This window comes from Vulpes lagopus, chromosome 1, assembly GCF_018345385.1.
Source record: "Vulpes lagopus strain Blue_001 chromosome 1, ASM1834538v1, whole genome shotgun sequence".
Taxonomy (NCBI): domain Eukaryota; kingdom Metazoa; phylum Chordata; class Mammalia; order Carnivora; family Canidae; genus Vulpes; species Vulpes lagopus.
In genome coordinates this window covers 119,891,691-119,906,556 of record NC_054824.1, presented here as the reverse complement: position 1 = coordinate 119,906,556, position 14,866 = coordinate 119,891,691, and the positions used below count along the sequence as shown (strand labels likewise).

General features: G+C 34.9%; 1 protein-coding gene across 1 annotated transcript in view; it reads right to left on the bottom strand.

Annotated features, from left to right (window-relative positions):
- Positions 1-6,164: 6,164 nt before the first annotated feature.
- The window catches only part of MIB1 (MIB E3 ubiquitin protein ligase 1), a 136,244-nt gene continuing 127,542 nt past the window's right edge, over positions 6,165-14,866 (bottom strand). Inside the window, exon 21 of the mRNA XM_041757927.1 lies at positions 6,165-11,929. Within this exon, the coding sequence (XP_041613861.1) occupies positions 11,789-11,929 (141 nt within the window). The 3' untranslated portion in view covers positions 6,165-11,788. The remainder of the gene's footprint in view (positions 11,930-14,866) is intronic.

The window sequence follows — 14,866 nt, the reverse complement described above, 5'->3', positions numbered from 1 at the left end:
TTTGTGTCTCTCTACAGAGCAATAGGGGGAAAAAGTTCTATAAAATATTATTAAAATGTGAGAGGTTAGGTGGAGCCTTCATGCATAGTCAGCACATTTGTGTTTTATTTTTTAAAAGATTTTACTTATGAGAGAGAGAGAGATAGCACACACATAAGCAGGGGAGGGGCAGAAGGAGAGGGAGAAACAGACACCCCACTGAGGCAGGGAGCCCACCAAGGGGCTCAATCCAAGGACCCTGGGATCATGACCCAAGCTGAAGGCAGCCACTTAACCAACTGAGCCACCTAGGCACCCCGGCATATTTGTGTTTTAAAAAAGAAATGGGGTATCAATATATTCATGTGTGTATTTCCTAATATTAAGATAAAAATAATGGAGAATAAGCCGTATTATTTATACGGGGAATGGAGGGCTGATGGGACAGGGATGGAAGGCTGACTTCTTTGAATATATTTTCATAGAACTCACTTTGGAACAAGGTACACATTTTACATCATTTAAAATGAAATTCAATAAATGAATATTCATTCATTAGAAGCAATTCTAATATCCAAAAGCAAAAGTAAACCTGTATACCCACTTGGGAGCATAACTACACATAAAGAGTTATTTTAGGAGACTTAAAACACAATAATTTGACGAAATATCCCCAGTGAGATATACTCTAATATAACTACAAAAAATTGTTTTAATTTTTTCAGAAACTATTATTGTTACCATTGTCTTTGTGTAACAAAGAAAACATTTTTTCATGATTGACTAGAGATATAGATATAAGATCAGTGAGCTTAAATAGCCAGTAGTCTTGAATTTGAATTAGAAATTTCAGCTTGAACTCATCACGTATTTTTTCTCAAAAATGTTCCCGGGGCGACTGGATAGCTCAGTCAGTTGAGTGCCTGACTCTTGATTTCACCTCATGATCTCAGGGTGGTGAGAGACCGCCACAGCAGGCTCCACAATCAGCGTGATGTCTGCTTGACATTTTCTCTCTTCATCTCCCTCTGCACCTCCCCCTACTCACTCTGTCTCTGAACAAATCTTAAAATCCTAGCCCTTTCCATTGAAAAGGCCAAGAAACAATGCTTTTGCCAATATCACAGTGCCTTGATTACTCTTGAAGTTGAGTGTTTGTTCTAGGACTTTGTTCTTCCTCAGTATAGTGTTGGCTATTCTGGGTCTTTTGCCTTTCCATATAAGCTTCAGGATCAGTTTATCGCAAGGTCACAAGATATAAAGTTAATATACAAAAGTTAACTGCTTCTGTATGTACGAACAATGAAAAATTAAACACAGTATCATTTACATTAGCACCAAAACCTCTAAAATCTTTGGGTATAAATATAAGAAAATATGTACAAGAACTATATGACGAAAAGTATAAAACTCTCAGGAGAGAAAAAATCTAAATAGAGAAATATTCCATGTTCATAAAGACTCAATATTGTTAAGATTTCACTTCATCCCAACTGATAGGGCACAATCCCCTTTCACAAGGCCGCCATCGCATCCAGGCCTGTGCTAGGAAGCTCCTGCTGGGTTCTGCCTTCGTGTTTCTCAACACTACTTTCCTGATACAAAGGCAGCATCTTCTGAGTGAGAAAGCACGTGACTGCTCAGAATGTGTCTCCCTCAGCAAATGCTCGTCTGTTTAATGGTGATGCCTTACGTGCAGGATCTGGTTACTGTGCAGTGGTCAACACCCAGAAATTAGGCAGGCCAGTGTCTCGTATCATGCCGTTTAAAAGTTCCTGATCAAATTTGACCTTTCCTCCCTCAAATAAATGTATTGGTGGTGATTTGGGAAAAAAAAAAAAAAAACACATCTGTGGTGAGCACTCCATCCCTGCTCAGTCTGTTAGAGGATAGGAGTGTACTTGTTGTAGCAGAGGGAGTCCTAGGCTCCCTAACAAAACTATCATATTTATAATGAGAGGATATGTAGAATCTTATCTCATCCATTCTTTGATTTACTTTTACCTAGAAATTCTTGTGCTGCTTATGAAGCCAATGTCAGATCCAGGCTTGTGTAAGATCTGTGATGTTGGGTTTAGCTGCATAGCAGGATTTTGCCATAACAGAGTCTCTCTGCCAGGCTCTGACAAGATGAATAGCTGGAGGGTGGCACACAGATGGGGAGGGACTGGCTCTTTCCTGTTTCCATCCCCAGAAACCCTTCCATACCCAGGCAACAATAGCTTGTCCAGTAGCAGCAGCAGCAGCCTTCCTAGTCTTACCGTTTTCCAACACTCCCAGAACCAGTATGTTTGTGCCCCCTAAGAGATCACCATCAGCCATTCAGCAACCCTGCCTCAGGGGTCTGGGTCTGACTCCACAGTCCCTTCTCCAACCACAGAGACCCCACACCAGCCAAGGCATTCAGCGTGGGTCAGAATTCAGTCTCAATCAAAATTCTAGCAAATTATTTTATGGGTATCAACACTCATTAGTTCCACAAGTTTTGTTAATTCTTTGGAAATTTCTACATAAACAATCATGTCATCTGCAAATATAGTTTCAATTTTTCCTTTCCAATCTGCATACCTTTTATTTCCTTATTCTTGCCTTCGCCAGGACTTTAGTACAACACTGACCAGGAGTGGTAAAGAGTGGAAATCCTTGCTTCATTCCCAACTTTTTTTTTTTTCGTGAGACATTAGGCAGAGAGAGAAGCAGGATTACGACCAGAGCCGAAGACAGAAGCTTGACCACTGAGCCACAATAGGTGCCCCCTCATTCCCAACTTTAAGGGGCAAGCATCTAATTTCTCACCATTACATTTGATGTTGGCCGTAGGATTTTTTTTTTTTAATTTTTTATTTATTTATGATAGTCACAGAGAGAGAGAGAGAGAGAGGCAGAGACACAGGCGGAGGGAGAAGCAGGCTCCATGCACCGGGAGCCCGATGTGGGATTCGATCCCGGGTCTCCAGGATCGCGCCCTGGGCCAAAGGCAGGCGCCAAACCGCTGCGCCACCCAGGGATCCCTGCCGTAGGATTTTTATATAAGTTCTTCATCAAATTTTCTTCTATTTTGAGAATTTTCATCATTAATAATGTTTTCCTTTGTATCATAAATGGGGATTTTGTCCAATGGTTTTTCTCATTCTATTGATTTGGTCATAATTTTTCTTTAGCATGTTGAAGTGACGGATTACATTAATTTTTGAATGTTGAACCAAATCAGTATATCTGGAATAAATCCCATTTGGTATATTGGTGTATAATTCTTTTTATTTATATATTACTGGATTCAGTTTGCTAACATTTTGTTGCAAATTTTTAAATATATGTTCATGAGAGATATTGGCCTATAGTTTTCCTTTCTTGTAATGTCTTTGTCTGATTTGATAGTTAATTAAGGAAATGTTGGCTTCTACTTTCTGGAAGAGACCTGTAGAATTGGTATAATTTCTCTCCTCAATGTTTGTGCTAAAATTCACCAGTGAATCCATCTGGGCCTGCTGCTTTTGGTTTTGAAAGGCAATTAATTAATTATTCAATTTCTTTTTTTTTTTTAAGATTTTATTTATTCGTGAGAGACAAGGGGGGGTGGGGAGGGGCAGAGACATGGGCAGAGGGAGAAGCAGGCTCCATGCAGGGAGCCTGATGTGGGACTCCATCCCGGGTCTCCAGGATCAGGCCCTGGGGGCTGAAGGTGGCGCTGAACCGCTGAGTCACCCGGGCTGCCCTGATTAAATTTATTTTTTTATTATTATTTTTTTAATAATAAATTTATTTTTTGTTGTTCAATTTGCCAATATACAGCATTAACACCCAGTGCTCATCCCGTCAAGTGCCCCCCTCAGTGCCCGTCACCCATTCACCCCCACCCCCACCCTCCTCCCCTTCCACCACCCCTAGTTCCTTTCCCAGAGTTAGGAGTCTTTATGTTTTGTCTCCCTTTCTGATCAATTTCTTTAATAGATACAGGTATATTCAGATTATTTCACCTTGTGTGTGTTTTGGTATATTTTGTCTTTTAAGGAATTGGTCAATTTCATCTAAGTTATCAAGTTTGTGGGCTAGAGTGGTTTACTGTCCTGTTAATATCCATGAGTCTAGTAATTTGAGTCTTTTTTGTTAGATAACCTGCCTAGAGGTTTATCAATTTTATTGATCTTTTCAAAGAATCAGCTTTTGGTTTCCTTGATTTTTCTGTTGAACTCCTGTCTTCAATTTCACTGATTTTTGCTGTTTTATTATTTCTTTTCTTCTGGTTACTTTGGATTTAGTTTACTCTTCTTTTTCTAGTTTCCTAAGGTGGAAGCTTAGATTAGCCATTTATAATTCTTTTCCTAATGTTTCTATTCAATGTTATAAATTGCCTTCTGAGCTGCTTTCATTGCATCCCACAAATTTTGACAAGTTGTATCTTCAAAACATTTTCATTATTTAGTTCAAAACATTTTTGTAATTTCTCTTGAGACTTCTTTGACCCATGTTATTTAGAAATGTGTTGTTTGAACTCCAAGAATTTTGGGGTTTTCTGACTAGCTTTCTGTCAGATCTCTGGCCTCCAGAACCATAAGATCATAAGCTTCTGTTGTTTTAAGCCACTACATTCATGGTAATTTTTATAGCTGCAATAGGAAACCACTACAATACTCTTGTTCTATACATACATACTGAGAGCATATAATCTTTTTGAACCTCAGTCTTTCTTCCGTATGGCTTGGCCATGGTCAGGGTTCTCTGATTTGGTTGCTTCCCTAGTTCCCTGTTAAATCAGGGTTAGTTAGCATCACCCGTAAAAGCTTTTTCCAATCTGTAGGTCAATGTTCCACTTAAGATGTTAATTGGTGTTCTGTAGAAAGGAAGAAGAGAGACAGGAAGGGAGGGTAATACACTTAAATATGTATGAAAAGTAAAGAATATTTTTTTGACTCGAAAAATCAGCCTTTCAGAAAGCTGCCATATCTGAGAATGCAAGAACCTGATAAAAAGAGGAACCTAAAGCATGAACACATTACATTTGATTAGAGCATTAGTGCAAAGGCAGCATTACCTAACAGTTTCATTGCTATGTCACCTATTCAGTGATCAATGGGCTCTGTTTTGGATCTATCCTATCCTTTCATAATATTGTTCTTATAGGGTTTATTTCTGTGTGTTTAACAAAATGAGTTTACCAACTAGTTTTGTTTTAAAGGGAAAAAAAAACTATTTGTCAAATGATCATTCTTCAGCAATTACCTGAAATAATTTTTGGTGTCCTACTTTAATCCATGCCTTCATTCTATCTTATAAACTATCACTACTCTGTAATGCACCATTTAAAAGTTTTCACTGTCCGTAAATTTGGGAAATGCTACACTATAAGACTAACAAATAATTTGAACTTCTGTGAAGGATGAATAAAAAATATGAATCAGATTTTGATAAAAAATATAAATCAGACTTTCTGAAATGTCTTTATTTTAAAAACCTATACAGTTTCAATTTAATAAAAAATATTGCCATGAAACATCTAATTATACAGCAACAGAAATACAGTTAGAGGTTATCCAAAAATAAATTCACAATTTTAAAGTTGGAATACATATGCTTTTTTCAAATAAACAATTAAAATACTTTGTTTCAGATGGTTTTCCTTCTTAAACATTCCAGATACACATACTGAATATTTTGAACTAGAACCAGACAACCTCTCAATGAGAAATAATTGCTTCTATTAACTTGAAAAAAATAACTCCAAACCATTCAATTACTGATTTAGTCACAAAACACTAAAAAAGCCAAAGAAATCATTGCTTTAAAATGTTTATCTTTTGAAAATGAAATCTACATCTGAATTATGAAGAGGAATAAACTTTATATAGAAAAATTGAGTCTTCCTAACTGGTTGACTGATTTTCTATCAAATTTATCCTATGGAGACTACTTTCACAATATCCTGAAAGACTGTGAGTGTCAAAATATGAAAAGGTTCTTTGGCCCTTTAGATAGAGGTACCTTAAATGTAAACAACTGTAATGACAGCCTTCTAGATGTGGGCACCTATGTCTTATGTTGAGTTGAAGATGTATGTCCTTGTTTTTCAAAGACATGGTAATTTCCTTTCCAATAATAGGTTTGATATATTGAGATATGTTTTCAATACCTTAAAAAAAATCAAAATTCATATGAATACTTTCAAAAGATCAGAGAAAAGCACTATATAATATTACAGTGTAAGTTTTATTAATGGTAAATGTTTGCACTTATTTTTAAAAGCTTAGCTCTTGCTAAGTGTTTTTTAACAAAAGCTAAATAAGCAAGAATCATTTGCCATACAGAAACTATATTCACGAGCAAGACTTTAATCAAGTGGGAGCTAAAAAACACTGGAAAAAATACAAAGCAAAACATTCCTATGCGTCATTTAAACTGCTTTCTATCACACTGAATATACTGTGTATTTAGGATGACAAGCATACTGAAATTAACAGAACAATTTTGTGGATTCAGGCTAAGTAAGACTAGCATTAAGAAGAACATGCAATCCATGATTTCCTTAAAAAAAATATTTTTAAACCAAATCACTTAATAAAAGATCTTTTGTTCATGAGGGGAAGACAATCTGTGTTTACCAAACAGACTCTCCTTTCATATTAAAATAGCAAACTGTATGAACCCTAGCTCTTCTTCCCAGATGCTACCTATACATGACTTTGCATAATGACTTATAGAATTACTTTTCTGGTAACAGTGTCATGGCCATAAATAATCAGTTTAAAAAAAAAAAAACAAAACAAATATCAAGTGCAAATCTAGAAAACTTCCTTTAAAGAATTACCCAAACCCAGCACACATGCAGTATTGCTATTAACACAAGCTAAGCAATACATCTTATAAACGTGTGTGTGATGATGCACCCACACTAAAGACAGTCTTCTAAAAAGTTTTAGTAGTGTTGCCAAGTTAATAATTCTTTCAAGGCACTGAAGAATTATGTAGATGGATTTTTCAAAATATAATTAACAATTGCTTAAACTGTTACAAAGCCCTGAGTCAGAACTTCCAATAGCTTCCTGAAATTATAGATTTCAGACAAAATGGCCTATCTGTTTATTTTATAGAAAATTACATGACCATTTTGCATTTTGGAGGAAAGAAGTCACGTTTATGAAACAAAGTCATGTAGACTGTACAGGAAAAGCAAAAATATTCAGCAATATTACCTTTCTTACACATTTTGTAGATGTCAGTCATAACCTGTAGTTATGGATTTACACGCAAAATTGATGTGGCAAGTCCACCCTTCCTGTACCTACTGCTTAAATCCTCAACAACATAAAAATTCCAATTTGAACCTTGGGTTCTCATCTCTTCCTTAGTCACAAAAAAGAATAAAAGCTGGAAAAGTAATACTCTGACAGAAAAGGAGGTAGAAAATGCCAATGTAGCAACTTATGATTTTAATTCATCAGCTCCACTAACTCGTTCATATTTTCACACTCTAGTTTCATCCTCTACTAACCATTTATTAGTAAACTGAGTCTCAATCTAAAGGGTTTCCCCCTCACTATAGCAAAGCAATGTACACGAGACAGCATTAAATAGTTTTTCCTCAAATTTAATGTTTTAAAGAAGTACAACTGTGATTATTAATACTGCTATAGTTTTTTATATATGTGTGTATATATAAATGTTAAAGTTCCAAGGCTATTATATAATTATCAAGTAATATCAGTAAGCATTCCTATCATAATATTCAAGCAAATAAAATTAGGTTGTGTTTTTGAGAGGAAAAAAATATTTTGAGACTGTTTCAAGGAGACTTAAAGACAACTGACATTTTCAACAAGGCACACAGTCTGTGAAAATCTATTACCTTCCCAATTCACTACAAATTTAAAACTGATTCTAATGTTTAAAATGTGTTCCCCCCTCCTCTGGCTCCAAACGAAGTAACAAACCCTTCCAATTAACAGACATTTAATACCAACTCAAATTATGATTTATAACAGCTGGGAGGAAGGGAATAAATTCTGTCATCCCCCAAATCTTAGGAACTTAAGGTTGACCATGACTTTAAATCTTGCAAACACAATTAAGATAATTCAAGTTGTTTCTTGATTTACATTTAATGAAAACTCTATTCAACTGGGGGGAGGAGAGTTAATGGGTATGGAGTTTTAATTCTGCAAGGTGAGAAAGTTCTAGATAGCTGTTTAACATGAATATACTTAACACTACTGACCTATATACTTAAAGATAGTGAAGATGGTAAATTTCATGTTGCATCTCTACCACAATAAAAAAAATACAAAAAATTCTATTCCAAAATCTCAATTTTTACACAAACTATTTTACTTATCATTTTAGACACTCTGACAGGATAGGTGCTTTTCCTTTGGACTTTTTTAAAGCCAGACATATTAAACCATATAGTTTACAAAGCAACTGTCAATTAAATGACATTAAAAACTAGTTGAAAGACCTGTTTTATTATTCAATCAAGTATACTTTCTCTGCTTACTGCTTTGATGAAATCTACATGATTTTCTCAAATCCCTTTTTTCTCTAAATTCAAACACTGACAGCAACTCTTTACTCTTTATCCTACCCCATCACTAAGTCTCTTAGTTTGTAAGTGTAAATAATTCCTAGCTGAAAAGGGTTCAAAATTTATAACAAACAAGAACATGACCCAGCAAGCTTTGAAATTCGAATTGGACAAATCTTAAGCAGCATGCATTTCATTTCAATATGCTAAAATGCTCTTACAGGCTAAAGCCATCAAAGATACAAATTTAAGAATGGTATTTTCAACGTCATTAATTAGTTATATGTCTCAGTAACCAGCTGGTCAATTTGCAATGTATAAAATTACAAACATCTTGTCCAATTATGATTTGGCCAGCTAAGCTAAACATTTGTCTAATATACTATTCTTACACTAATACAAAATGATCTCTTGAAAAGCCTTTTTGCTCCCAACAAAATTAAATACATATATAGTATAAGCAGTATGAATGTTAAACTATGTGAACAAAAACGATTAGAATAGCACCATCTGGTTAAGTTGTGTATGTGTTTCAGGCAACAAAGCTGATAGTCTTAGAGTAGAGGAGAAAATGTGGTAGGACTGAAGGGGCAAAGAGGGAATCCAAATGCTACTTAATGACAACTCTTCTGAAACATTGGGAAGAAATGTAATCAGTACCTTTGGATCCCTTCTTGACTACAGATTTCTTCAAATGTACAACTGTTGCACTATAGATTCTGTGTGTGCTAAGATCCTGATCATTTTTCTTTTTTTTTTTTTTTTTTTTTTTTCTGATCATTTTTCAATGTTGTGTATCTAGCCTCTGAGGCCCAATAAATACTTTTTCGAACGAATGAATGCTATGTTGTTGTTGTTGTTGTTTTTTTTAATGAGTCTAGGAAAAGTAAAAGCTCTTCTGAGGCACATGATAATGAGCTGATGAGAAGGAAACATACCTAACTGGGAAAGTGCTGCTGAGAGACATATAAGAGGTAGCATTTTCATAGTTAGAAGAAAGTCACTTAACTCAGTTCTTATCTTAATCTCACTCAAAAACACAAAATAAATTTAAAATAATTTTTCAGATGCTTGAAACACAAATAGACACCTACTCATTAAACAAATTTCAAAGTGGTACAAATATAGAAAATTCACAAGTACACAGCATTGTAATCATAGTGACCTTATGATTTTTTCTAATAGTTTATGTTATTGTATTTTTAATGTCGAAGATACAAAGTAGTCTGGAAAAGGAAATTACCTTTTAGGGATGTAAGTTTAAGCACTGCAAGCTCCTAAGACAAAAAGGACTTAAGTAAAGTAGAGCTCTAGACCATAAAATTCACTTGATGGCTGAACCATGCATGAGTCAGCCAGGTGTTCCCTCCTCTCCAACTGATCTAGTGGAAAAGAGATGGGCCGCCTATGGCATGGAAGAAAAAAAAAAATCCTGACTTTTGCTATTTTCAAACCTAAAAGAAAATAGTCTGTTTCTTTAAGTGAACATCATGTCAGATGTTCTATCTTTCTATTACTTTAAAATATGGCTTAAAAAATAGCCTCAGTGGCCCTTTATTAGATAACTGAATCCATATAAGTTTTCAAATTTAAAATTTATAAAAATTTTACTGTTCTAAATTCTAAGTTATTCAGCTAAACACAGACATGGAATTACCAAGACTATAAAATCAGTCAGCAAAAGCTCACCACTGTTTTCATCAGGACTGGCAAAGGCAGCAGTCATTAAATTGCCAGGAATATTCTTAAATTGAGTTGTTGTAAAAAAACAAAATAAAACAAAACAAAACCAACCAAACAAAAAAAGAAAAAAAAAAGAAAAAACCAGAATCAAAGAACGGGAAAAAAAAACAAGATAACTACATCCTTACGAATAAGCTTATACATAGTATATAGTAGACACCACTGTAAACAGGTGATATTTTTATAATCTAGCAGCAATGACCCCAAAACACTTATTTATATATAGATTCATCCTAGATAAAGTAAGACTACTCATTCAGAGGGAAAAGATCAGATGCTCTAGAATCGGTTTGAGTTAAAAAAAAAAAAAAAAAAAAAAAAAACAAACTACAGATAATCAGACATATTTCTGTTAATGTCCTGGTCACTCTAAAGTAAGTATTTATTATTAGGTTACTTACTATGTCTTGGATACTACTGGCTATTTAACTAACATCCTCAATATGTAGGTATAAGGAGAGTGTTTTCTTTACAAGCCTTAGCAACTGAAAGAAAATAGAAGTAGGGCTTATGATGAAGGTAGAACCAGTAACACTGTCAGAATGAACAGATAAGGACAAGAAAAAGATTGCTGCCTTGGGACAATGCATTATCCTTCTCAGATTACTGTGGGTACTATTCAGTACATGAGAGAAGTTACATGGAACCTCAGAGACCCAAATAGGGCAACATTATTTCACTGGTCAGATCAAGCCTGGATAAGGAACCACAGGGAAAACTGAGGTATACTTTTCACAGACTTTTTTTTAAAGGCTGGGAAACAGAACAGTGTATAAATTAATATATATGAAAGGCAACTTTTAATGGTCAGTTAATAGGTACTCGTTTACTGGCCACTTCCCCCACCTCAGTTCCCCAGTATGACTGCTTATTTTTCCTTTTCATGTCAATCATCTTGAAACTGGCAATTTGATTCAAGTTAAACAATTTTCCTTTTAAGTCTAGAAATTAGGCTAAATGCAAAGTCACTACTCTCATTTCATGCTTTCATTCAAAGAATTCAGAATCAATCATTTGCAGAACTTTTTTCTTAAAAAGATAATCCTTTCTTCAATATTAACCATGTAAAACCTGTATTATAATTTGTCACTTGATACATGTGACCTAATGGTTTGCCTTGCCCCATTCATTTGATGTATGACTGCTTTGAGTATCTATGTCAACCCACTGTGTAAAATCATGATTATTGAAGGATAGCTGATCATAAGGAACTACATTTGTTGAGGCCTAACAAATTTATAAACTAGAAGAAAAAATGCAACAAAAACCCAAAAACAGGAGATCCTTAAAGGATTTTTCCCTTAGAAGTGACAAGTAAATTGCCTATGAATTACATGGATTTGATGTTTCAAATTAAAAGAACCAAAAACAAAAAACACAACTTCAAACACTGTTTTATAGAGGTTTTTTGTTCTGGCATATTTACAGTCTAATTACACTCTAGAAAAAAACTATGGTATTAAAAATCAATTCATTAGACCTCCAACTAGCTTAATAGATTACTAAGAGCTTGTGACCAAATACTTCAGCTATGAAAACACACTGAGGTTCTTAATACAAAAGAATCCTTCGTTCAATAGCCTTGCGACAAATAGGACATTCACTCATTCGGTCTCCACAGAGCTGGCATGTTCCATGGCCACATAGGAAAATCATATTCTTCAGCCGATCCAAACACACAGGGCACATGGTCTGGAATGTGAGATAACAAAGTAATAAATGCTGAAACATTTCATATTTTGAAACTGTAACATGTAACAACTTTGTAACATTTTCTTTTGTTGTTTCAATCTTTTGTCAGTCTAAAGTCTAAAAAAATTTTTTTTTTAATTAAAAATATTTTAAATAGGGATCCCTGGGTGGCGCAGCGGTTTGGCGCCTGCCTTTGGCCCGGGGCGCGATCCTGGAGACCCGGGATCAAATCCCACATCAGGCTCCCGGTGCATGGAGCCTGCTTCTCCCTCCGCCTGTGTCTCTGCCTCTCTCTCTCTCTCTCTGTGACTATCATAAATAAATGAAAAATTGAAAAAAAAATATTTTAAATAGTTACAATGTCATCCCTATAAAATAGAAATATTGGTTGTACTGTCAGGACTATATCAAAGGCACTACAAATAAATACTATATAAAACAAAAAATGCCAATGCCAAAATCTACTAGGAAATGGATAAAAACAGCCACTTCCAGCCTAAGTCAGATTCCCCAACTCTTGGTACTATGCTATTCTTATATGAAACTATGACCGTATTATCAGGACTACTGGAGAGAGAGGGAGCAATGTAGAGATGTCCGTAAAACCATAGGACACACACTATGATACGATCTCAGCCCTACTGTCACTACTTTAAAAACAAGGAAACTGGGACGCCTGGGTGGCTCCGCAGCTGGGCACCTGCTTTCAGTTCAGGTCGTGATCCCAGGATCCAGGACTGAGTCCTGCATGGGGCTCCCTGCAAGGAGCGTGTTTCTCCCTCTGCCTATGTCTCTGCCTCTCTCTCTCAGTCTGTGTCTCTCATGAATAAATAAATAAATCTCAAAACAACAACAACAACAAAAAACACAAAACTGAGACTTCATAGGGCTAATAAACCATTCCCCACAGCAGGCCACAATGTGAACTGGGGTCCTATGCCTCAGGGCTCTCACTCCAAAACATGCTTCACTGGATAATTTTCAATGTAGAACCCCCTTATGTTAAAAACCATAAGTCTTGGTTACATATTAATAAATGTAACCTCATGAACTCAGAAAAATTAGAAGAATGTTAGGTATACTTTTGTAAAAACACCCTAGGAAAGCTCATATATTCATTCACAAAAGAACATTTTATGCTTTATAAAAATATTTTACCTTAATATATCACAATACTTTGTTCTAAATTATACTTTTCCCCAAATAACACAGAAATGAAATAATTTAAAAAGGAGATCTATATTAATAAACTAGGCCTAAAGCCTACAAGAAAATGTAATGATCAACTTCAACAAAACCGTAGATCACTGTGGTGGGCAGGGGGAAAGAACTGTAATCTTTATTGTTAACCCTAGCCTTCTAGTGTATGTGCTGCTGAAGCGAGCACAAACCCCAGCCTTCTAAAGTAAATTTTCACACTTATCTAAAAGTTTGAGAAACAAAGCTGTAGAAAATTACATATTTTTTTTATTTTAAAAAAGCCAAACGAAGCACTGGGTGTTATGCTATTATGTTGGCATACTGAACTCCAATAAAAAATACATACAAAATAAGTAAATAAATAAATATTCTGGGGGGAAAAAAAGCCAAACGTGCCTTCTAGTGCCATATAAATAGTTTCTTTTGCATTAAATTTTCACGAGTTATATACAGCTAATTAATAGCTCTTATTTCCAAAAGTAAACACATCTATGCAGCCTAGGTTAAGTTTCTTTGAGATTAATATATACTTATTACTACATGAAATTACACTGGAGTAATAGAAAGATTGGAGATTTAAATTTTAAAAAGGATTATTTAGCTGCTTTGTCTTGGTAACCTTGAAGGATTCCCTGTAAGAAATCCCATCAATCCTCAGAAAATGAATCTTCTTGTGACTGTTTAAATATTTTAGTAATGAAATATGGTCATGAAGATTATTTACAGAAGACACTTCTTTGGAGTGCTAAACTTGGATAAAGGTAGAGCTGAATTTTTCAGGATCCACAGTAAGGCTCAGAAGCTGTCACTGTTCACTTTAAGAACAATTTTAATTCACAATTAGGGGATGAAATGCTTTTTTATGCTTTTTTTGCAGAAGATATATTCAAAAATCAGTTTTACCTTCCAATAAGTGTCTTAGTGAAAAAGAAATGAGTTTCTAAGGAGCTTCAAGATTTTTGAAATGTTCTAATTTTATATTAGAATTAGCTAAATATGTTCCTATTTTTATGTTCCTACATAAAAACTGGAAAATCCATGTTTATCTTTACTTATTCATTACACAGTAAGTTTTACTGGTGCGAGATTTCAAAAGAAAACCTAGCTCAGTCACAGAGTTGTCATCTTTTCAGATGAGTGTTTAAATTCCTAGTAAATATACATGTCTAATTCTAAATTACTGTATCTACCCATATTACTTATATCATAAGGGTCATTAGTTATCCTGACTCATTATTATGTCACTTTCTTATAAATTCAGTACAAAGACAAGAGAGATGATTAACAACTGTTTGGCAACACTGATGTGATACCCAAACTAAAGAAATAATACCCTGTGCTTCTCAATTCTTTGGATCTGATTTAATTGCTGGGACTAATGGTAAAGTGGGGACGGGGAGGCGAGGGACAGACTTTCTTACTATATATGTAAAAAGTTTTAACTAACTTCTTACTATATATGTAAAAAGTTTTAACTATTTTACTGTTGCTATTAAATATTGAGTAGATAAAAGAGTACATCTGTTGGCATGTATAAGTATGAAGAACAAGTTTAAAGGATAGAAAGCTACCCTTTCTTTTGAAGCCCCTCCATACATCCTGTCGAATCTTTTCCATCTACCCCTCACTGATACCCACTATTCTAAATATTGCATTCTTCTTTCCTTTGCTTTTCTTTATGGGGTGGTGTGTGTGTGTGTTTGTGTGTGTGAGAGAGAGAGAGAGAGAGAATATATT